The 24,393-nt window shown below is 40.9% G+C and overlaps 1 protein-coding gene across 1 annotated transcript in view; it reads right to left on the bottom strand.

Moving 5' to 3' along the window:
* The window catches only part of MARCHF11 (membrane associated ring-CH-type finger 11), a gene marked incomplete at its 3' end in the record, with an annotated part of 119,994 nt that extends 98,969 nt beyond the window's left edge, over window positions 1-21,025 (bottom strand). Inside the window, exons 1-2 of the mRNA XM_082835975.1 lie at window positions 20,477-21,025; window positions 19,166-19,321 (exon numbers count right to left, since the gene is read on the bottom strand). Coding sequence (XP_082692101.1) covers window positions 19,166-19,321; window positions 20,477-20,998 — 678 coding nt within the window. The 5' untranslated portion in view covers window positions 20,999-21,025. The remainder of the gene's footprint in view (window positions 1-19,165; window positions 19,322-20,476) is intronic.
* Between the last annotated feature and the right edge of the window lie 3,368 nt (window positions 21,026-24,393).

Genomic DNA, 24,393 nt, shown 5'->3' with positions numbered 1-24,393 from the left:
CAAGAAGCAAGAGGAGATTTCTCCATGTAGAAAACAGAGAAATCGCATTCCTAGATGACAAAGGAGTGTTCATCGGCACAGGAACTAGGACAGGGTTCACGGTTTGTGCTGGGAAAACAAGAATAACTCTTTGGCAGGATCACAAGAAGAAGCACAGGAAGCAGGCATACTTTCGGTAACTTCAGATATGGCCAGCTCAGTTAAGACCTTGACGTCAACACCATGCTAGGGAGCATGAATGTGACTCTGTAGGCAACTGGTAGTTGCTGAAGGGGCTGTTAAGAAGGGGTACAGCATGCTCAGAGTTGTGTTTAAGATGTGGAAAAGGTGGAGTTCTAAGTATTTTAACAAAGATTGCACACAAACTTAAGTGTGGTATTCTTTATACTTCAGGACACTTGTATTCAATAAACTGAGTATTAACTGATAGATGTACGTATTGATAGAACTTATAGCAGAGACTGCTAATCGTTGCTCAATACCTATTTATCCCTTTTGTTAAAGTCCTCCCAAAATTAGGCTGGTCACAGGCTACCAGAATAAAGACCAAACAGTTCCTAGTTTGCCTTGCAGCTAGATGTGATCATCAGACTAAGTGGTAGCCCATGGGACATAGTCTGAAGTACTGTGCCCCACTTCTGAGAAGTGGCCTCTAGACATTTCCACACATCTCTAGAGGAGTGTTCTTTCCCTTCTTTTTTCCTTTGTCCTGGAATGTAGATGTAATGTCTGAAGCTGAAGCAGCCATTATCGGCAATAAGATGAACTTGAGATGGAGGTCACATATATCGGGACAATAGGAGGAAGAGCTTGGACTCTGACACATGGAGCACCTGCACCGCGCTGGAGCACCTTACCTGACATTTTTATGAAAGAAAGAAAGAAATTCTTATATGTTCTGAGCTTCAGATATTTTGGATATTCACCACTGGCATCTAAACCAAATCCTATCTGACATGGTTGGGAAAGGAGCTTTCTGTAGCTACATGTCCAACAAATCTGTTAGCTTCACCTTAGGAACTCAAAAATTCTGTAAGGGGTGGGCAAGCTGTACTGGACAATCCAATTAAACTTGAGAAACTGCATCCCATAACTGAAGAAAACACATTCTTCTCAAGCACACATCACACATTTACAGAAATTAACCATATAGCTGGCCAAAATTCAAGTCTCACCAAATATTGAAAGACTGAATTCATATCAAGTATGTTTTCTAATCACAAGGCTATCAGTAACACAAAGATAATCCTCATACGTTTAAAAATTAACTGCATGATGACTTGTTAATGTCTATATCCCAATTAGATTCTAAGTTATATAAGAGAAACTGACAGATCAAGCTGGCCAAGAAAAGGGGAAAAGTTTGTAATGATGTGAACGTAAATTTTTAAACAAATAAACTTGAGCTCAATCAAAAACAGGCAAAGGATATGAACATATTTGCACACACAGAAATGCCAATGGTTAGTAAACACAGAAAGCAGTATTCCACCTCACTAATAATTAAGAAAATGCAATTTAAAATAACAAGCTATTACTTGTATAAAACATTAATAATTTAGTTTACTAGTAATTAATAATTGATGATTTCCAGTGTTGCTGAAGATACAGAAAATGGCCACTGTCTCACGCTGCTGACGGAGAGTCATATTAATACAGTGCTGATGGTGGTCAATTTGCAAGTGTCTTTCAAAAGTTTAACGGCACGTACTTCATAACCCAACATTTCCACATCTGGCTCAATCCTACCGTAATGTTCCCAACATGTGTGTAGGGTTATCTGCAGCATTTTTATAACAGTGAAAAATTATAAACTACCTAAGTGTCCCTCAACAGGAAAACTGTTAAATAAATTGTTATATTCATTCTGAAGAATATAATTAATGCATTAGTTAAAAAAATAATAGTCATGTGTGATGACTTACTATCAAGTAAAAGAAACTAAAGAATAAGGCACGAAGTGAGGGAAAAATACTATAAATACACAAACATATATGTATATACGTGTAAATGCATTCTTCAAAAAGTACTAGAAGGCTACAGACCTTGGGGTGGGGCCTTGGGGGTAAAAAAAGAGAGGAATTATCCATTTTACTGGTCTCTGTATTATCTGAATTACTAAAATTTTAACATACTTTTTATTATGTTTTCCCGAGTTACTTGTGTAGTTAAAAACAGTTCAGTAAATTATTAAATTTACCCCAAATCTCACAGTGATATGTGGTGACTCATAAACTAGGATTCAGGCTCCTTAACAGGTCGGAAAGTGTTTTTCCATTTTCCCAAAATGATTTAAACTTTTCTGAACGCCAGAGAGTTTGATTGATCCTGTACATGCGGGCACAACTTATACTGAAGCACCTCCAAGTGAGATACATTTTTCTACACGCTCGTTCTTATAGCATTTGTGAGAATTAAGTCAGGCAATGCCTCTTAAGCACACAAGAGCTCAATAAATGGCAGCTATTATTATTATCAGTTAGAATCTCTATAAGCAGTCCTTGTAGTGCGACACAAACTTTACAATAAATGTGCTTATTTTCTGAGCTCATCAAAGGCTCAGCCACAGTCAGCCTGAGAAAGCGTGTACAAGGGGAGATGCCCAAACATACTCTACATCCTCCTACACCAGATCGCTCTCAACCACACTTAAGAAACATTTTCAGTCCTGGAAATGATGTATTGGGATTTGCTTAAAGTAAACGCTTGTCTAATCTATATCACTTTACACTGTTGCTTGCCATGCAATCAAGTTAGTTTTAATCCATAAATATCTCTAAGTATACAAAGCAATATAATTTTTGTACTGAGTTCTGAATGGATTTACTAGATCCTTAAAAGATAATAATCGTATAATTTAATCATTGTAAAGTCACTTTGCTGGCACTGTTTGGTTTTGATCAGACATGTAGAAGAAATTCCATTATCAGACTCTGATACCACATGAGAAATGAGCTCGCTTCTAAAGTGCTGGCCAAATTCTGACTCACAATTGATAAGGAGCTCTGTGTTACTTTTTAGATCATAGAACTGTCATCCATATATAATTAGCACCTTATCTGAAGTATAGTTTGCCTTCAAACTATAAACTAAAACTGCCTTCAACGATGGCCAATATTCTCCTAGTTCTTTATGGAAATACTAGTCTTATGTCAATGTGGAGCTGCTGGGAAATGGTTAAAGGAATACGTTTTAATACAGAACGTGTAATGCAGATACATTATTGATGTAAGAATTTCTCTACTTACTCTTAATGAAACTTCATGCTATTTCACTGAAAACTGTCCCAATTTGCTACCAATCCTTTGCTGCAATAGCACCATAAAATGAATACGCTCTGTATTTTGCTAAAGACTTAACTGCTGAAAACATGTTATTGTTCTCGCGAAATAATTTTAATTTACTTGTGTTTATTTCATTTAGCACCTATGGTCTGCTACTCAGACAAAAAGGCATTTACTAAGTAACATAAGCCATTTTTCTCACCCTATGAAAATCTGAGGAAGAACATTTTTCTAGTTGTCCAAACTAAAACATACACGATCAAGATATTCAGCTACAAATTAACCACGCTAATTTATGCAACCATTATCATGTTTAACTTTTTAAGTCTTCTCTGAAATCTATGCTGGCCTCAAAATACTTTCCAATTTTTAATAAGGCAAGAGTATCTTTATGTAAAAGGCAGTGTACTTCTTTTATATATTTATCTGCTCACTTAAAGTCCCCCCCCCACTTTACCCCTATTTAAAATATATTTAATGAATGTTATGCTCCCATAGTCATCTATCGGAAGCCTCATATACCTACAGGCCCCCACCCGGCCTGTGATGCTGGAAACCACAGTGTTGAAATGGTTTTCCCCGACAGAGCATAACATCCTTTCCACCTTTTACCATGCTTTCCTGTCCTTCTTAATAAATGAGTTACTTAGCCAAAAAGGCAGGGACAGTGTTACTAACCAAGTTCTTTGAGCTAGTTACGTATTGTTCATTTTCAGTAACTAATAGGTCATCTTTTCCAAGCACTGAACTAAGAGTAACTGTGGTCTCATTGCTCTAGAAAGGATAGTCACATACTTCCAGACAAATAATCTGTTTGTCACATACTTCCAGACAAATAATACCCACTATTAATGTTCTTGAAATGCTTTGTACCTCCAAAATAAAAATATAGTTCCCATTTAGAAAAAGAAAATTCTATCTTTCCTTCCTCTATTTCTTTTCTTTTTATTCCAGTTATTTCCAGGGTACAAAGCCTTTCCTGGGGACTCAAAACCAGACAGAAACACTCACTCTTCATGGTCCGTCCCCCGAGTGACGAACCTCAGGAGATGGCCGGGACCGCTTAATTAAGGTTCCTCTGGTTGTTAGCTAAGAACTTAACCCTCTTGGAAAAAATTTTCTCCCTCAAGCAAGATGACCTGCCATTAGTAAAAACAATCAGCAGTAATTAAAAACCTCATTTTCACACATAGTTCCTAAGTTTTACATCATGAAAATTGCTTCTCATCTAATACTCTTTAAAAATGTTGCCCTGAGCAAAATAAAAGGCCCCCTTTGAAAAAGACTAAAGCTGAACAAAAGAAGCTGAAATATAATCAGTTTCTCTTTCAAATAATGAAACTGCCCCAATATTTGGTCAACAGTTTTTCTTAAATACATGAATCCAAATAAGGGATATTCTTTTCGTCTTATTTCAAAAATATCTAAAATACTTGATCATCAATATGTTACAAATACTTTGGCAGAGATGCTAGATGTCGTAATTATCTTCTGTTTAAACTTGTTGTACCCAAATATTCAACGGGCAATCAAAATGTGAATGTACTCCCTAAAATAACTTTAAATGGATTTAACATTCTGCTTGAGTTCACATGATTTATATTCTTAAACTATTTAATAAGTAGTTATTCCAAAATCTCTGAACAGACTAAAGTTTAAAACCCCAAACTTGCAAAGTGGAATAAAAAAAACAGACAATGTTTGATATAATCAAAATCTAATCAAATTGGGGGGTGGGGGGGAAGTGCCTTTTCTGAAACAAATTAGGTAAATAATAACAGATGTCAAAGCCTTTTGAGTAAATGGAACCTAGGCCAAATTTATTTTCAAACGAGATGGAAAAATATATATATAAATATCTCTAACCTAATGGAATTCTGGGCACCATGGGTCAAATTTCGAGAACATGACTGTAGTTATCAGGAGACACTAGAGGGCAGAGTTGCCCAGAGAAGCTCTTCTGACATCTAATTAGCAAAAGGGATACCAATAATCAGATGCTTGCTCTTTATATAAACCCTCAAGATACTGACTTATCTTGAAAGGTTTTAGACTTTTAACAGATGATCTAAACTAGTCCAGTACAATCAAACAAACAAAGGAAACCCACACTAGGGCTCCATGGAGAATACTTGTCCTAAGAATGATCTATCTTCCTTCCTGTACATGTTCATGACTATAACATCTCACTCCCCATGAAACAACCATCACTTTTCTCCTGAATAAAAGATCTTACTAACCCACTTATGCTCATGCCTTCAAAAGCTAGGGGCTTTAAGTTTCAGATGACATTTCCCATCAAATCTGGGGAACGGATTATTCCAAGTACCATAAGCTCAAACAAAATTTGTCTCCATATCATTAAAAGTTTTCTGAAGAGGAGGAAGAAGTGTTCAACCTTCAGAACTCCTTTGTGTTCATTCTCTGTCAATGACAGAGATTCAACAAAGATGGGCTGCCCGGCATTCCACTGCACTGATTAATGGAAGCCATTTATGTCAAGTGGATTTTGGAAGCCCAAATATCAATTTCTGTAGCTCTAAGAGCAACATAAAAAGTCATTTCCCCTCTTTCAGCCACTGCATGACTTTCACAGTGGCCAAGTCATGTACAAGCCACATCAATAGCTCCTAATTATAGTAACTTGAAAATTAAAGCCTCACACATTCATTCTCCAAAGAGCCAAGTTTCCTCGATGGCATTCCATGAGGTGATGGAGCTTCTCTTCAAAACAATCCATCTCAGAAAATGTGTGTTTTTCAACAGAAATAAAATGTATTTGTCCTAGAAGAGTGTTTTATTATCACTGTATTTATAAAATATACTCATAAAAATCAGTATTTAAAATAGTTATAATTCAAATAGGCTAAATTTCTCATATGTGATGATGGCTTTTAAGATCCTAACCCCTTGATAATTCTGTAGCTTGAACAGTGAATGTGACAACATAAACATATATTTTAAATAACTCAGGAAGAGCAAATTAAGCATTTGTGATTCTTAGAATCTAGAATACATTTTTCACTATTTCTCACTACTCTTTTTCTCTTAATACCTGTCTGATCGTACCCTTTTTTCCTGGCTTTTAAAACCAATGTCTTGAATATTCATCATAATATCCAACATATACATACAACGGATCAAGGAAATTGGGCCCCTGTTGAGGCATTTAATATATTGATGCAAATTATAAAACTATAGGCTGTAAAATATTGACCTCTCCAGTCCACTCGTGGAAAACTAAAACTCAGAATGAAATGTACTTCAGCAGGAAAACTAATCATGGTAAACATTCACTAGTATATTTTATTTCTAGAAAGCCACAGATGAAGAATTTCTGTCAATCAACATCAAAGATGGCCTTCCCTAACCACTTCATCTAAAATTTTAACTACCCCTCTCAACATTTCATATCCCCCTTCTTTGCCCAGTGTTTTTCCCTTAGCACTTACCATTAATTAATTTACGAATTCTTTTACTTGGAATTTTTACTTGTATATTATCAGTCTCCCTCTCTGGAATGTATGCCCTCTGAGGGCAGGGATTTTATTTCTTTTGTTTATTCTTTTTTTCATCTCCAGTCCCTAGAACAGTGCCTGGCACCTAGTAAAGTAATTAATAAATATTTGCTGGATTATTAAATGGATGAATAAATAAATGAATAAACCACAAATCCAAAACCTGGCAGAACTGTACGTGTTCCAACAGAATAACAGATCCTTCTAAATTGATAACTGCACAAAAAAAGCAATCTCAACAACATTCGTTGACTTTCGTAAGGTTCTATTTCAGGAATAACTATATACAGGTCCAAATAACCCAACTATATGCTGTCTGCAAGAGACACACTAGAGATTCAAAAACCAAATAGGTTGAAAGTAAAAGAATGAAAAAGATACATCACAAAACAGTAACCAAAAGAGAGCTGGAGTGTCTATACCAATATCTTAAAGATAAAAATTGTTACTAGAGACAAAGGCCATTTTCTCATGATAAAAAAGTCGATCTGTCAAGAAGATTTAACACTTACAAATGTATTTGCCCTTAATAACAGAGCCCCAAGATATATAAAGCAAAAACTGACAGAATTGAAGAGAGAAAAAGACAATTCAACAATGACATTTAGAGACTTCAATACCCCACTTTCAACTAGACAAAAGATCAACAAGGAAATAAAAGACATGAACAACACTAAAAACTAACTACACCAAGCAGACCTTTATAGAACACACCACTCAACAACAGCAGAATACGTACTCTTCTTAAGAGCACATGGAACAATTCTACAAGATAGACCATATGTTAGATCAAAATCCCTTACCCAAAACACTTTGGGCCATATGTGTTTCAGAATTCCAAATTGTCCAGATTTTGAAAATATGATATGGTACATTTTTATTGTATTATGTAATATCCCACATGCTCAGCAGGATCTAGGTCAACATCCTGTAACCAATCACAATATTTCTATGGCACAATATATGAAAGTTGACACTACCTGAGATAAAGACTATAAATAGCTTCAACTCAGTTCAGGTGTTTTGTCACAAAATAAATTACAAAAAATTTTTTTAACTCTTGCTTCTACTTTCAAAGCATTTTCCAAATGGATCCACTCTTCTTCATCTGCTGCCATCATCCTAATATGAGCGCCCCTGTTATGTCCTTCCCAGCCATCAGGGAGCATTCTAACAGCACCCCTGCTCTCAGCCCAGGCTCCTTCCAACCCAGTCTTTACAAGGTAACCAAAGGCATTTGTTACTTTTATTATATTGCTCCTCTGCCTGAGACTCTATAGTGATGTCCCATTGCTCCTAGAGTGAAACACGCCTCCCTCACGATGGCCTCCGTGGTAAGGTGTATCCCGGCTTCCCCAAGGTCTCCTACTCCTACTCACTCGTGGACTTCTTCTTACTCCCTTCAACGCAACAAGCCCTTTCCTACTTAGTCTTTAGTCTAGCCGCTGCCCCTTCCAGAATGCTCTTCGAAGAGTTTTTTCAGAGGGGAATCATCATCAGTCTTTAGATCTAAGCTCGGATGTCATCTCTTCAAAGACTTTCCCTACCCCTTCTATCTAAATACACTTAGCCTTCCCCATACCTTTAAAACAAACAAACAAACAAACAAAACACGGGGGACTTCCCTGGCGGTCCAGTGGTTAAGACTGCAGTGCTTCCACTGCAGGGGGTGCAGGTCGGATCACTGGTCAGGGAACTAAGATCCCACATGCCGCACAGCGCATACAAAAAATAAATTTTTTTTTTAATTTTTAAGAAACTGAATTTTAAAGTTGCTTTAGATGTACATAAAAGTTGCAAAGATAGTACAAAGAGTTCCCATATATGCTGCGCACAATTTCCTCTACTGTCAACCTCTTACATTGCTAAGGTACATTTATTTACAACTTAGTAAACCAACCCTGGTACGTTACTATAATATTAACTAAGCTCCACACTTTACTAAGATTTCACTAGTTCCTCCCTAATGTCCTTTTTCTGTTCCAGGACTCCATCCAGGACACCACATGACATTTAGTCATCATGTCTCCGTAGCTTTCTCTGCTCTGTGACAGTTTGTCAAACTTTCCTTGTTTTTTCTTCACAGTGTTGAAGAGTACCGGTCAGGTATTTTGCAGACTGTCCCCCAACTTGGTTTGACCTGCTGTTTTTCTCATGGTTAAACTAGGGCTATGGAGTTTTAGGGGGAAGACCACAGAGATAAAGTAGTCTCATTACATCATACCGAAGGCATACAGTATCAACATGACATCACCGATAATGTTAAACTTGGCCACCAGGCTTAGGTAGCATTTGCCAGGCTTCTCCACTGTAAAGTTACTCCCTCTCCCCACTTTCCACTCTGTAACCAATCTACTCTTTGGAAACAAGTCACCAAGTACAGCCCACACTCAAGGGCCAAGGCGAGTTGAGGTCCACCTCCTGGAGGGGACGGTATATAAATAAATAATTTGGAATTCTTCTGTAAGGGAGATTGTCTATTTCCCCCATTTACTGATTCATTCAGTCATTTATTTATAACAATATGCACTCATAGATGTTCATATTAGAGTTTAGGTTATAACCCAAAACTACATTATTTTCATTGCTCAAATCACTCCTGGTTTACCCACTGGGGGCTCTTTCAAGTTGGCTCTTATGTTCCTTCGCTATGCCTCATCCTTTTGTCTTTTTGAGCACTCCACTTTCTGGAGCAAGATACTCCAGTCTCATCTCGTGTAAGAATAGCACCTTGTATGAGACTGGTTCCTTTTATTGGAGAATGGTTTTGGAAACCAAGATCTGGTGCTAGGTAAACTTATTGTTACTGGGGTGTTACTATTAGGCCTTCTCAATAGACAGAGCTAGGAAATGTATGTGTGTATACTAACCCATGCACAAGCACAGATCTAAAAATATTTCCATATGTAACCGTTTGTATCTACATTAAGCAAAACATGAGTTTATACTGATGTTCCCACCTCTAATCCAGTATCACATGATTCGTTGTAGGATTCCATTTTTTAATCACTCAGATTCTTTTCCACTGGAATTATTAACATAATCTAAAATTACCTAGTTTGTTTACTTACTGTTTGTCCCTTATCATCAAGAATTTAAATTTTAACAAATTCTGGAGCTCTAGAACCTAGAACAGTGCCTGCAACATGGTAGTGGTTTATTGATCAGTGAAAAAATAATCGATAAAGAAGTACTGATTATTTGATTTATAGTAGAAAAAAGATGAAATATTTTGAGGCTACCCCTTGATATGAGTAAGATCATCTTCTAAACGAAAAATAAACACATATTCATCCAACGCTATGCCCTGTTATATTAATAATCTCCACGCATTCACCATCACTTGGCATTGGAATTTCCCCCACAAGCAATTCAAGGAATGCTTGACAATTTTCCCCTGGAGTTTACTGTAGTAGAGCTTAATCATGTCCAAAATGAAAGTAACGTATTTCTTCCTCAGATTTCCTCCTATGTAACATATACTATCTTCAGTCTTAGTAGGGTGTAGGTCAGAGAGAAGAGGCAGACAGGAGGCAGGGAGATTCCTCACCCATCCTTACACATTTCACTAAACTACCCAAGGAGGTTTCAGTGTCTTTCCCCCCATAGTCTAAGGACCATGTGTCACTCAAAGCTACAGTTAGTTGTAATTTTGCTGGCTTAGCATTTTCCTACTTCTTTCTACTACTTCTCAAATTGCCAAAGAGTCTTGTCTAGATCTGAAAATGCCTTTCATAGAAGCTACTGTGGTATGAAAGGTAAAGAAAGACAGTTCGGGAGGGGATTGAAAGGGATTTTTCATTCAAGATTTTCTTTAACCTTCCAGGTTTGCACTTGGGCATGCTTGTTGGTCCTAGAGAACACAATGTGGGCAAGGGCTGTCACCCCTGTTCACTGTGTCTTTCTCTCCAAACAACTGGAGGTTCCCCCGGAAACCTCCCATCTACTTGCTCCCACTAAAAAGATACGGGTATGTCAAGAAAAGAAAGAAAGAGGTGGAAGGAGGGTAAGAGAAATACTGAATGCTCAATGTATGCCTGGCAAATCCTGTGCTCTTTACTACCCTACTCTCAAGATTGCAACTAATTTTACCAAAATTTGGTAAAATTTTTTTAATTTTCTTTATTTTTTTCCTTTAAATTAATAGAGGGGGCACTTATATACACACTGATATTAAAATCTGCAAATGTAACACAGAAAAGAAGTTAATACTGGGGTGGGGGGAGAAAAGAGCAAAAGTATTTCCCGTGGCTTCCGGAATATTCTCACAATAAGTAAAATCCCCTAATATTTGTGAGAGATGTTATCCTTCTTAAAATCTTTTTTTTTAAAAAAAACAAGCTGAACAAACCAAGGCAAGCCTGTATACATTTCTTGAAATAGTTCCTTGTTTATTTGAACTATTTTGTACCTCGGAACCATGACACGTAAGTGTCAGCGCACAACTGCACGTCCATATATATAACAAAGGAGTGCCCAGAGGGTTCCCGAAATAAGAGCTTGATGCTCAGTTCATATGAGGAGGGCCCCCTACGCCCAAATTAAGCCTTGGCCACTTGCACATAATTAGCATACCAAAATGAGAAATGAAACCAAAAGGCACACTAGGGCAATGGAACTCTGTTACCATGTTAAGGATACAGTGCCCAGGTGTCATCAGTCAAAATGGACTATGTCAAAGAGATGAAAACTGAAGAAAAGAACAGGTTTCCAGACAGTAGCTTTCAGAGCATATACACCTAAAGGAAGGACTGAATAAGAAATATCTCCCCAGTAAGTTCGCTTATCGACTTTACCTACACAGAAACGCTTCCTGTTTTTGTCACATCTTCCCACGGGACTGCTCCCAGCCCACCTCTACTCATGTGGGACTTCATTTGGCTGAGTCATAAGAACAGCTGTTGAATTATGAGTTATGGGCACAGGCAAGAGGCTGTCAAATGTCCAAGGATACAGAAAGCACAAGCCACACGTGCAGTTCTTCTTGGCCAAGTCCTCAGTGTCTGCCATCCATTTACTTGTAATTGTAGGTGATTATCTCGTCCCCTCCCTGCCACTCTGAAGGGTCAGAAGCACTCGAGCTGTGCCCTCAGAGTCATCCCATTCTACTCTTAGAAGGTCCGAAAATAGAAGGAAGCTGAGTTTCCTTTGTTCCAATCCTTTCAGCAAACATCAGTCACATCACAGCAAAGCCACGCGCCAAGACAAAGCAGGAAATGAGTAAGGCATAAAGAGTCTGTTCTCTTGCTGCCTTTCCCTGTGTTGGAGTATTGTACTCACCAGTGGAAACTCATTTTCGAAGTTATGTTGCAGCTGTACAAACTGCTCATTGAAAAAAAAAAAAATCCGTCACCTTGTTTTCAGCCCAGTGGCAGATTTCACATCAAAAATATTATACCCAGTAGACATTCCTAGCAGTTCATTTATACCTTCAATCATACAGTAAAATTTCCAACAAATTATTCAAATTCTCTGAACAAATGCTAGATGAAATCCTTCAACCAGTGACAACCTCAAGAAACCAAGTGTGTCACACATGGGTAATTTCACATTCACGGAGGCTTTTCTCATGACATTTTATTTTCTGAAAAGAGCAGATATGTCTCACTGGAAGCATTTTTTTTTTTATTTTAGGTTTTTAAAAATAGATCCTGCTCTTAAGACTTCTTCCTGTGGTCTGAAGAACTGAACATATTTTCCCAGGCAGATTCAGAATAGAATTATCAGATCAATTTAAGAACAAGTTGAAAATTGACAGTAGATGGCTAATGGGTGAACGGTAAATGCAACTTGTTTCCTTAAGTCATATTCTCACTGCAGAAATATGAACATGACCCCCATGATTCTCTCTACCTTTCAAAAACACTGACTCATGTATTCATTCACTCATTCATACCACAAACACTCACTGAATACCCACAAAGTGACCAAGAAAATGACTGTCAAGCTACATTGAGCTGTGTCACATAATCTTTTCCAAAATCTATCCCACTCAGATCCTCCTTTCTTCTACAGGCAGCTGAGTGGAGAGGCCAAGAGAGCAAAGAAGAGAAAGCCTTCGAAAGGAAAATACATTTAAAAAGAGCTATAAAGAATGTAGAAAAGCAAACACATGTGGAGAAGAAAGTTCTGGAGAGTTATCACCATTGGGACCACATCAGCCCCAATCCTCTCTGCATAAAGGATAAAAGCAAACACCAGTCCATGATGCCCTAAATGGTCCCCATCTTTTTTTTTTTTTTACTACCATCTCAGAACCATCTGGCTTTGAAACAAATTGTAAAATCACTGTACATATGGTCTATACAGTAAATAAGATGGCTATAGTAGTAGACAAAGTATAATTTACATATTTTATTCACTAGAGGATCATTAATCTGTCCTAGTGAGTAAAATGCAGATTTGAGTGTTTTAGAATTAGTAAGCAAATGAAACAAAAATCACCTCAAAGGCCAGAGAGTTGCCTCGTGATGTGTTCTTTGTTAATTCTGACGTTTTCAATTACCTATCAAATATGTCAGTACATGTATTTAAATATTACGTTTTAACATTGTTCCTTAGTTATTCAGGCATGGTAATAAAAAGCTTCCCCTCTGCTTGTCATTTGCTATCAAACCTATAAGAGCAACAGTTGGAGAAGTAAAAGTGGTGGCTTTACCACTTCAACCAGGCTGTATGTATGCAGACATTCTTAATCCATAAAATACAAACGCCTTGAAGTATTTCAACTGACAGCATGCAGCACTGTCACGCGCTGACGTTTTCTTAATACACCTTCAAAATCGCACGTCAATTTTCAATGAGGATTTGTCAGTCTCTTCTAGTGCATCAGCTATGTCATGAGAACAACTTAATCAGTTCGGAAGAAGGAAATACCCCTTTCATGACAGAGCCCTATTTAGGAAAATAATGATCAGAGGGCCCTCAAGAATTTCATTAAAGTTCTATAAACGCTTTACAAGTAGGTTCAGAAGCTGCACCTTAGAACAGTAGCCAAGGTGAACCTACCTAGTGCCAACTTCCTCTCTAATTCAAAACTATCATGATGAACCCCATCATGATAAGAATATGGATAAAAATGAAAACTACCCTCCTTCCTAGGAGTCTCTCCAGTCATTCTCACTGCTGTAAGAAGACTTGCTGCTGACAGCCCATTTTAAGAGTTCAAAGGAAAAGCAGTAAGGGGAAGACTAATACAAAAGTTAAAGGCTGGTAAAGATGGCCAGGGCTCTACTATCCGCAAAGACAGGTGGCCCATCTGCAAGTCTCAATCCCTACTCCGCAAGTCCCTTGCCAGTCCTTTCCTCTGGTGCTCTGAGTAACAAAGGAGGAAAAAAAGCTGATGGACACCACGAATCGCTGTGACTGATGCTGGACTACCTGCCTGTGTCCTTTGTGATTGCCCCTTGCCCGGGATCTCTGGGGGTTCTTCAACCTCCTGCTTTACTCACATACACCCCAACCACCAGGGGCCTTTCCAAAGCATAGACACACACCGGTACCCAGTGACGCCGAAGAGCACTGCCGTGTGCTTGGCCACATGCAAAAGCATCTCATAACTCCGCTTCTGAGCTGACTCCAATGAAGACCCATGGGGATGGACGACTGGAGAGTAAATATGCTCCCATGTGCTGAGATCATTATAGCTCACTACATCTGATTTTTTTTTTTTTTTTTTTTTTTTTTGCGGTACGCGGGCCTCTCACTGTTGTAGCCTCTCCCGTTGCGGAGCACAGGCTCCGGACGCGCAGGCTCAGCGGCCACGGCTCACGGGCCTAGCTGCTCCATGGCATATGGGATCTTCCCGGACCGGGACACGAACCCGTGTCCCCTGCATCGGCAGGCGGACTCTCAACCACTGCGCCCCCAGGGAAGCCCTACATCTGATTTTTTAAATGCTGATTCCTTCTTTATTTACAATAACAAATTTGGTCAGAAACCAAGGTGGGCTCACCTAGAAAAAGCAGGGAGTAAATATCCAGAGATAAAGAATGATACGGAAAGAAGAGTCATTAACTTCATTTTGGTGACAAGAGATTGAAGGAGATAACGGGGACCTGTGAGCACTGCTGCTGTGAGCAAATGAAGGTCCCCATCTACTAGCTGATTGAACAAGTAAAAATCATCAGCGCCAACACTAAAATGACACCTACTATTGTTAGCACTATTCTAAGCACTCCATAGGTATGTATGTATTTCCTCCTCAAAATACGTATAAAACAGGCGCCATTATTATCTTTTAAAGATGAGTGAACTGAGGCACAAATAGTTAAGTAACTCGTCCACGGTAACACAGCTATTGCCTTCCGTGAACGCTCTATTTTCCTATGTTTAGGCATTATAGTCCATCCCTTACAAAAAGTTTAAAGTTTCCCGTACAACACTTCATCTAGTAAATGTCATCTCTTCAAACATCTCTATTTCTCGAAAAAGTACTGAAAGCATTCATAAACCTAAATATACTCGCTTAATTAGTTTAAAATATCACCATCTCAAAATAAATTTGATCTTATAGGTTCTTAGATTGCACTTATTTTATACCATACTGTGAGATTCAAAACAGAATTAGCTTTTACTCTTAAAATATCATTAATGCATCATCTTGAATATGGTAATCGATAAAAGAGATTCTGCAAGGAGGTAGGAACGTAAATGCATGTTAATTATTTCTAATGTCTTAATTAACTCCTACTGCTAATGATACAGTAATTAAGGTTTAAATATATTGTAGAGGATACATCAGTTTTCTATTGGGTCGTGTTTAAGCATTAAACATGATTAAACAGATTAATCATCACTAAAATCTCACAAAATGGGGAGATTTAGACCCAAATTTTCATTGAGATTAGAATTCTGTGTCTAAAACTAAGGTTTTAGACACAGTGCAACATGTTTCCCTCACGCACACCTGCTTCCTGGTTAGCTATTCCTCTCCTTCTCTGTGCCCATGTCCCTCTGAGCACCCAGAGGTACATCATGGCAATAATCACTTCTGAAAGTGGTTTAGTACATGCATCAAGCACCACTGATGAAGTCTAACTCCCATACATTTTTTTAACCTTCTTGATTTCTGAGCCCTGGGAGGGAAGTTATGGTGATGCCTGTTGACTGACCTGGACCTGATGAGGACCAAATGTAAAGACCAGAGTAGGTAAAGAGTGCCATTTTAGAAGCTATCTCCTATTGTGGATTAAAGAGGTCCACTCCCTTTAAAGAAGGGCAGACTCCAGCGGTGGAGTCTATTTTTCCTTCTCTTTAATCTGGTTGATCCTGTGACTTGCTTCAATCAAGGGAGTGCAGCAGACATAAAGGCATGTCACTTCCAAGGCTGGGCCTTAAGAGATCTGCAACTTCCTCTTTTATGCTCCTGGAACCCAATCATCACAGTTGTGAGCCATCCAAATCACATGGAAAGAGAAGTGAGTAACCAGCTGACAGCCCCAACTGAGCTTCCAACCAACAGCCAGCACAAACAGCAAGTCAAATGAGTGAGCCACCTTGCATGTTCCCATCCAGTCAAAGCTCTGAATGATGCCGCATGTGGACAGCAACCTCCCAATTGATCTCAGTCAACCCGCAGACTCTTAAGAGATAATACATGATGGTTGTTGTTTAAACCACTAAGTATATGAGGTAGTTTGACTATACAGCAATAGATAGTCAAAGCCTTTCTAGACCCTCATAGAGACTCAGGCTGAAACCAGTTCCTGCTTGACTTAGCATAACACAGGATAAGTCGTGGTGGACCCAGACACATCAGGATGGCTACAAGGAAGTTGAAAAGAACACTTTCCAGTGGGGGCACAGTGGCTAAGACCATGAACCTCGGAGCCAGACTGTTTGAATCCTGGCTTTGCCTTTTCCTAGATATGCACCTAGTAGAGGTTATTTAACTATTCTGTGCCTCCATTTGCCTCCATATAAAATAGAGATAATAATATTCTCTACCTCATAGGTTTATTTTGAAGACTAACTATCAGTATCACTATGTGTAAAGCACTTAGAACAGTGCCTGGCACAAAGTAAGTGTTCGGTAAATGTTTATTATTCTCTTGAACGTCCAAGGAACCACCCACTCACAGCTCTGGGAGGGCTCTATACTTAGAACAAAGGGATATGGAAAGTGAAGGGGAGGGTCATAACATGGTTCCTGTTTGATCCTGTGCCATGAGGAAACGGATCTCTGCCATGCCATAAAAGCACGAATATGATAAATGCTAAATCTGATTAGCCTCACACCAGCAAGGGAGAAACCTAAAAATCAGAGTAAATGCTCAGTTTCTGGGTCATCAGTAATAGAAATGTCAGACAATCAGTCACATTTTATCTGAGAATAAACTACTCCTAGGTATAATAATCCACACTTCGGATTTTATAACTGATTTCTGTTCATTAAGTGTCCTGAGCTTTATAAACGTATAATGCAGTCCTGGTAAGTTATGTTCTCAGGCATGATCTGAACTACCATCATCATACTCATATCAGTTTTGTTTCTAAATATTATTTTGCAGTTCACTGCAACAAACAGATCAGGCTACCGATTACGGCAGTTTTTGCATATGTCATAATAAAATTAATCTTAAATGTATTAGTAATACCAGGTTAGTTTTTGGCTTTTGGTTGCTTTTTGTTTTCTTTTGGTTTTTTGGTCATATCATATACACACTTCGGGAACTGTTTTTGTTAAAATGATTATTGATTTTTTTAAATGAAGCAAAATACAGCAATAACTCATTTTGCTATAGGATTAGAATTAGTAAATAGTATTTTTTGCCCCAACCCTTTGTCTCTTCTCTATTTTAAAATTATATCAAGGACCTATTTATATTTACTTCAGAAGTAACCAGCCCAAGTGAATTAATATATTGTGGCCATAAGTTAAAGTTTTTGAAATATTTAGCAATCTACTTCAGCTCTTGAACATCTGACCATAGCACTTCTCATGGGACTTTTCACTGGAGCCTCAAAGCTCTCCATTTCTCATCTCCACATACTCTATTCATAAAATTACTGCAGATTCAATTACACTACTCATATTCTGGTATTTGGACATGTCTCCCTCTGTTTTTCAAGAGAACTATGATGGATCAATAAATTGATACCAAGTAGTTCAATCAATTAGCAGTTCTGAGAAAATATGTCAGGTTTGTGCCTATCTTCACCGTGATAACATCATTCATCCACATTAGTTATTCATCTTCTTTCCAAATTATTTATAAGCCTGAGATCAGCTTGAGAAAATTCATACTTTCATTTCATACCTGCTAGTCATGCCTTAAATGGTGACTATCAGAGATGCAAATTAATTGCAACTATATGAAGGATGCACAAATTAAAAACTATGAAATTTAAATTATTAATTCAGCATCCAGATTCCTTCTGCAATCACTAACAATTTCACCTGTTTTATTGCTCAATGCAAACTAAATTTGGTAATTTAAATAGAAATAGAGAACACTAGACCTTATCACTGTTTCCCTCCTAACTTTAAGTCCCTCTTCCTTTTCCTTCCATTACCTCCTTCGTCTCTGTGTTTTGAACCTACTCTTTTATGTCTGCTGAACTTCAGTCCCATGTCATTGTCAGATCTCATCAACTACACACTATTCTGCTTTAATCTAAGATGTCATTCTTAATATTATTTTACATCCCACCAGTCTATTCCAAGAACCTGAATCCGTTCCACTATACCAAAAAAAACCAAAAGCCTATTTTTCCATGGGCTTTTGTCGGGTTATGGGCATTATGTTATTATGTGATTATGCACTAAAAGTTTTAAGAATATATACAATTTTGGTAGTATTATTGAGAGTAACTGTTGGGAATACTTCTGCATCCACTATGTAGCTGAACAGAGCAATGAATGAAAGTAGGCAAAATGTAACTGTGAAAAAAACTCATATGAAAAAGAAAGCTTGGTTAAGTAAAAAGACTGTTCAGATTAGAACTAATAGGTTCAACCAAAGTTTTCAGACTAGTAAAGTTTTGCTTTACATGCATCTATTTTCTGTAAATGGAGCCCGTTTAGAGTTTCAATGCTTAAATTAACAAAATAATTTGTGTAACGTTTCTAATGAATAAAATTGAGTTAATTGAGTGTAAGACATTTGTACCAACTTGCCCTTTTAGAAACAAGGATGGGTATAATTTCATCAATAAACAACAAATAAAGGAGAACATTTGAATAAAAATGGCTTTTGAGTTTCTCAGATAAAAATGTCACAGATTTCTCAAAGCACATCTCTACAAATTCTAAATCTTGGTTTTAGTGTGATTTGCACACAATGTCTTAAGTAGCATATGCAAATATTCTCATGTCTAGCAACATTATTTCAGGGGGAAAAAAATGTCACAAATGTCTACCTGGCAAGGTTGCTTCATTTTAATGGCTATGACATGGTATCTGTAACAGCAGAGTTCACAGGTCCAGGAACCCCTCTCACTGATCCACTTCAGCAAGCAAAGCTGATGTGTATACCGAACGGACCCGTCACATCGGCAGGGGTTTAACAGCTCCCCCTGGAAAGAAAACAACTCAGTATGAATATATATTGTGTCTCTATTTTAAAAATCCAACAGTTGCTTTCTTTTCTTTCAAAGCCATTTACCCAGAAGGATACAAGCATCAAACTCTATCCTAGAAAATGAAATTAAATGTTCATACCTCTGGTGGGAATGCAACTAAAGTCTTAAAACTATTTCAAAGATATTACTTAGAGTTATGACATAAATGTTCTACCAACATACGAAATATCTGCAGGATACAGCTCCCAATACCCTAGGGGAAAAGCTGTACTATTAAATCTCTTTAATAACTTTTAAGTGGACGGTCAGATGCAATTCCTCTGCAGTTATTCTTAATCATTGCTAAAGAAGAAATGCATGCCATCCCAGAAAGTAGCTTGCAATAGCATTATGCTTTTATTTTTTCTAACTGTAGCATCATAAATATTGACTTAGGGGACTATATTCCTGAAAGCCTGCATATTCTTATGCAATTTCCTTACTTTGAAAAATATTAAACCTAATGTTTTCTCAGACCACACATTTTGTAAGAGAGATGTATTATCCCTGTTGTCTTTGTGATTACTCGCATGTAAGTTTGCATGCACCTCTAATGGAGTTTATAATTTTAGAATTGTGTTTCTTTCTTTCACAAGGTCAAAGTAGTTTTAGTTCTCTTATGAAAACTCTAACATGCTTTTCACCTCAGTGATATTGAGTCACCAAAATGGGCAATAAGGAAAGACCCTGCCCTTTTTGGTTTTGACATGACTCACCCCCTGTTTGTCCTCTAAGACTATCTGCCTCACGATACACCTGTAGAAAAGGAATACAGGTTTGTCTCTATGTATAAACCAGATCCATCAAGGAATTCACACAAGAGATACTTATGGCATTAACACTAAAACACCTGAGGAATGTGTAACTGCAAAACCAGGTAGAAAAAATCAAGTGTAGCCCAAAGCAAACACTATTCGCCACCGGGACAATTGTATCTGCTTTCACAGGAAAGGAAAAGGGAACGCGCAGGAACCGCCAGGCAACCGCTCAGCCCAGGAACCCAGAGGCGGGCGCTGTCCGTGGTGCTGACAGGGCGCCGTCGAGAGCGGGAGCCAGCCCAGCCCTGCCGGACCCCACAGCAAGCTGCGCCCGGGGCCCGCCGGGCCTTACCTGCTCGGCGCCCTGGAAGCAGATCTTGCAGATGGGCTGGTGGTGCTGGTGCTGGTGCCCGGAGCGCCGGTCGCCGCCGCCGCTGCTGCTGCTGCGGCTGCTGCATACCGAGCGCGTCTCGGGCCGGTCGCTGGAGCCCCGCCGCTCTCCCTCCCCACCCGCGCGGACCTCCGGCTCCCCGGGGCCCTCCTTCCCCGCCGCCGCCTCCGGGACCGTCGTCTCCGGAAGGCGCCTCGGACCTGCCCCGGAGTCGCCTGCCGCGGCCACCTCCTGCCCTGCGGGCGGCAGCTCCTCCGCGCCGCTGCGCCGCGGGGCCACCTCCGCTGGCGACTCGTCTGGCCCCGCGGGGCGCTCGGGGGACGCGGGCGGCGCGGGCAGCGGTGGCAGGTAGCGCGGGGGCGCGGGGACCGAGGCTGGCTCTCCTGGCGGCGGCGGCGGCGGCGGAGGCGACGGGGGCGGCTCGGCGTCCCCGCTCTCCTCCCCGCGGCGCCGACTGCCGCTGGGGCCGCCCTCAAAGCTCATGGTGGTGGGGCCACCGCCGCCGCCCTCCTGCCAGCCCGGCTAGCGCCCCCGGCTCGGGCTGCAGGCGAAGGGAGAAAGGAGGGGGGAGAAAGAAAGGAGGGAGGAAAGCGGGGCGGGAGGAGGGTGGGGACGGAGCCTGGGGCGCCAGGGGCCGAGGGGCGGGACGGGGAGGGGACGCAGAGGGCCCGGCTGCGACGGCGGCGGCTGCTCCGCGGAACCGCGAGCTCGGCTCTGATGGAGGCGGTGCCGAATTCCGCGGCGCGTGAGAGCAGGGCCGCTGGGGGGTGGGGGTGGGGAGGCGACGGCGGGGGCCGGGGAAACCCGGGGAGGGGGGAGGAGCGGCGCAGCAGAGGGGATGGGCCGGGGGGAGGTATTTGGAGGGAACTGGAGCGGGGCGGTAGGTGTGGAGGAGCGGAGAGTCGTTCCCGGGAATGGGGATGTGGAGGGCCGGGTGCGAACCCCGGGGGAGGTGCGGAGACCGCGGGCCGGCATTGGGGGCGTGGGGGAAATCCCTCAGCCGCCTCCGCCGACCGCGCCCCAGGGCCGCTCACGTGTGTTCCGGGGCGGATTACCCCTCCCCAAGCAGCGCGGCGCTGCAGCTCTTGTGAGCGGGGGCGGGGGGGAGGGGTGGAGGAGAGGGGGAAGGGTCGGAGGCCACGGGTCCAGAAGCCGTTACTGGGTGGGCGAGTGGGATTCCGCGGCGCAGGGCTGGAAGGGGCCGGGATGATCGAACGCGAGACTCGCGAGGGCAAAGGGGGTCGCGAGACTGACGCCGCGGGCGCGCCCGAGCCGGCTAAGCAGGGGTCGAGGGGAAGGTCGCGTGGGCCCCGAGGACTAACGGACGCTCCCAGGAGACCGCTTCCAGCCCTGTGCGCCCTCTCCCTCAAGGGTACTCTCACTGACCCTCCAGAGCCCCCAAAACAGACGCCTCTGGAACCTGCATCCTCCCTCTGCCCTCCTCGCCCTCTCCGTCCTGCAGGGAGTATCTGGGTTTATTTGAAACCGTTCTGGTGACTTTGTAAATATCGTTTCCTGCAGTGGTTGCTCCTAGTGAACCCTGGTGCCACGTTTTGTGGCGGGCGTGCTCTTCCACCCTTGCGGTAGGAGAAAGGACTCAAAGGACACCTCTCGTGCAGAAGTTGCTGCAACCGCGGATTTCGGTTGTATGCACCCCGAAGCCAGCTGGTTTCTCTATAGTTAACTCCACTCCGCGAAACCTCTCTGGGACTTATCTTCCGGCAGGGCAACAGTGCCCTCAATTCTTTTCTGAAAATAAACTACCTTACCTGCAGGAAAGTAGACGGAAAACAGTGCACAGGCAGTAGTTTCTAAATTCGAACAGTGTAAACGCATAAAGCAATAGATTTATATATAGTGCAATGTGTCTAGTCAAAGCCTTGGTGATTTTCACTAGTGTAACCCTTTGATGTCTTTGACGCAACCGACTTGCTCTTACGGCAGTCATTTTTGGCTGCATAGAGCCGGGATCAGATAGGCAAAGTAACTTGTTCAAGGTCACAGAACTGTTAACGAAGAACTTTTGAGCTCCCTGACTCCAGATTTTCCGGCTCAAACACTGAATGATTTTTTTTCCCTCAATTCTCCTGCCTCCTAAAACAATATGTAATACATGGTGCGTTTGGTGGCACTGACTCCCATTAATAGTTAGATGGGTTTTTTTTTCTTTTTTGCGTTACACGGGCCTGTCAGTGTTGTGGCCTCACCCGTTGCGGAGCACAGGCTCCGGACGCGCTGGTCGAGCGGCCTTGACTCACGGGCCCAACCGCTCCGCGGCATGTGGGATCTTCCCGGACCGGGGCACGAACCCGCATCGCTGCATCGGCAGGCAGACTCTCAACCACTGCGCCACCAGGGAAGCCCTAGTTAGTTGTTCTTAAATGGTTAAGATAAACTACCAGCTTAAGTTAATTTTTCCAGTATACATTTTGGCAGTAAGAAGTATATTTGGTTTAAAAAAGAAAAAAGGTCCAGCTTTTTTGACAGAAATTGGTCTGGTTGGAAAGCAGAGAAGGAGGTAGTAAAAAAAAGTCAAGAATGCTTTGTTACAAATGGTCCCAGATGAAATAGCTCCCAGAAATGTCCTCTAACACTTAGCACCCTCAGACTGACTTAGTTTTGGTGGCGGAATGGCAAGCAGCAAGCACATTTTGTTAGAAATCATAATCCCTGAACGCCCTAGGAATTTATCACACTGAAGAAATGTGGTTGTAGATAATGCTTTCATTTTCAGTCTTCACCTGTCAAAATGACATTGCGCAAGATTGTGTATTGCCACAGTCATAAGATAATCCTAAGCCTTGATTCTAAATTCTTGAACTAAATGGAGTCTAAATTCAATTTATGACTAATACATTTCTATGTATTAGATAAAGTAAATTATTATTTGAAGGACAGCATAAAAGCTGTGGGTTCTGGATAAACAATGCACAGTGACTCAGGCAGCAAAGTAACATGGATGGAAGAGGAGAAGGCCACAATGCTAGATGTATCCTCTCAGTTGATTGTTGGAAAATAACTCCAGTAAGAGAAGATTAACCTTCCTTGATATGGTGAGTAGCCACATAAAAACATTATTTCCTAGCATCTGTGACCTCCAAAGCTGACCTCTCCATGAAAAAGGGAAACTTGTTCATGATCTTCAGTTAACTCAGTGAGTCTTCAACGAATCAAGGAAAAATACCTTTGTAACTTTGATTGCATCCTCTGCCATAAAAATATAGAACAATGGGGAACACAAAAAGGATGAACCACTCTCAGCTGCTGGGACCCAAGTAGAAAGAGCTGCTAGAGAGACACAGACATCGCATAAAGAACAACAGGGCACCCACAGCTGCTGACAGCCATCCAATAGCCAACATGGCTCCACCAACTAAAAAATGGATGAAGGGAGAGGCAATTCTATCAATCTGAGCAAATAGTGAAAGGCACATCCAACCTGCTTCAACCTATATAAATGAAGAGAGAGATATAAATACAACAAATGCTTGCAAAGTCTCCATTCTCATGTTTCTCCCTACCCACGCACCCATACATGCAGAGAGTTAAATATACCCTTTACCAAAAGAGGTCTTTCATTATGAACGTGCAAACTCTTTAGACACCAGGAATCTCTTGAGTTGAATCCAAGGATGGAGGGGAGGTGGGAGGGTCCCAGGCAAGTATGTCCCAAAAATTTCTTTGGTGATATTAATGGATATCTGTAGGATATTCTCCTTGAACTTCCCAAGTGACCATGTCCTGAAGGTGTCCCCTGAAGTCACCTCAGGGATATTAGGCAGAAAAGAGTCCAGGCTACACTAGGTCAGAGTTGTTTCAGAATGACTTTGAAGCTATATTAGTTGTGGTGACCTTGATGTGTCCTCCAATAGGAGAGT

Source organism: Leucopleurus acutus (genome assembly GCF_964270905.1).
Source record: "Leucopleurus acutus genome assembly, chromosome: 3".
NCBI lineage: Eukaryota > Metazoa > Chordata > Mammalia > Artiodactyla > Delphinidae > Leucopleurus > Leucopleurus acutus.
This window is presented reverse-complemented; position numbering and strand designations above follow the sequence as displayed.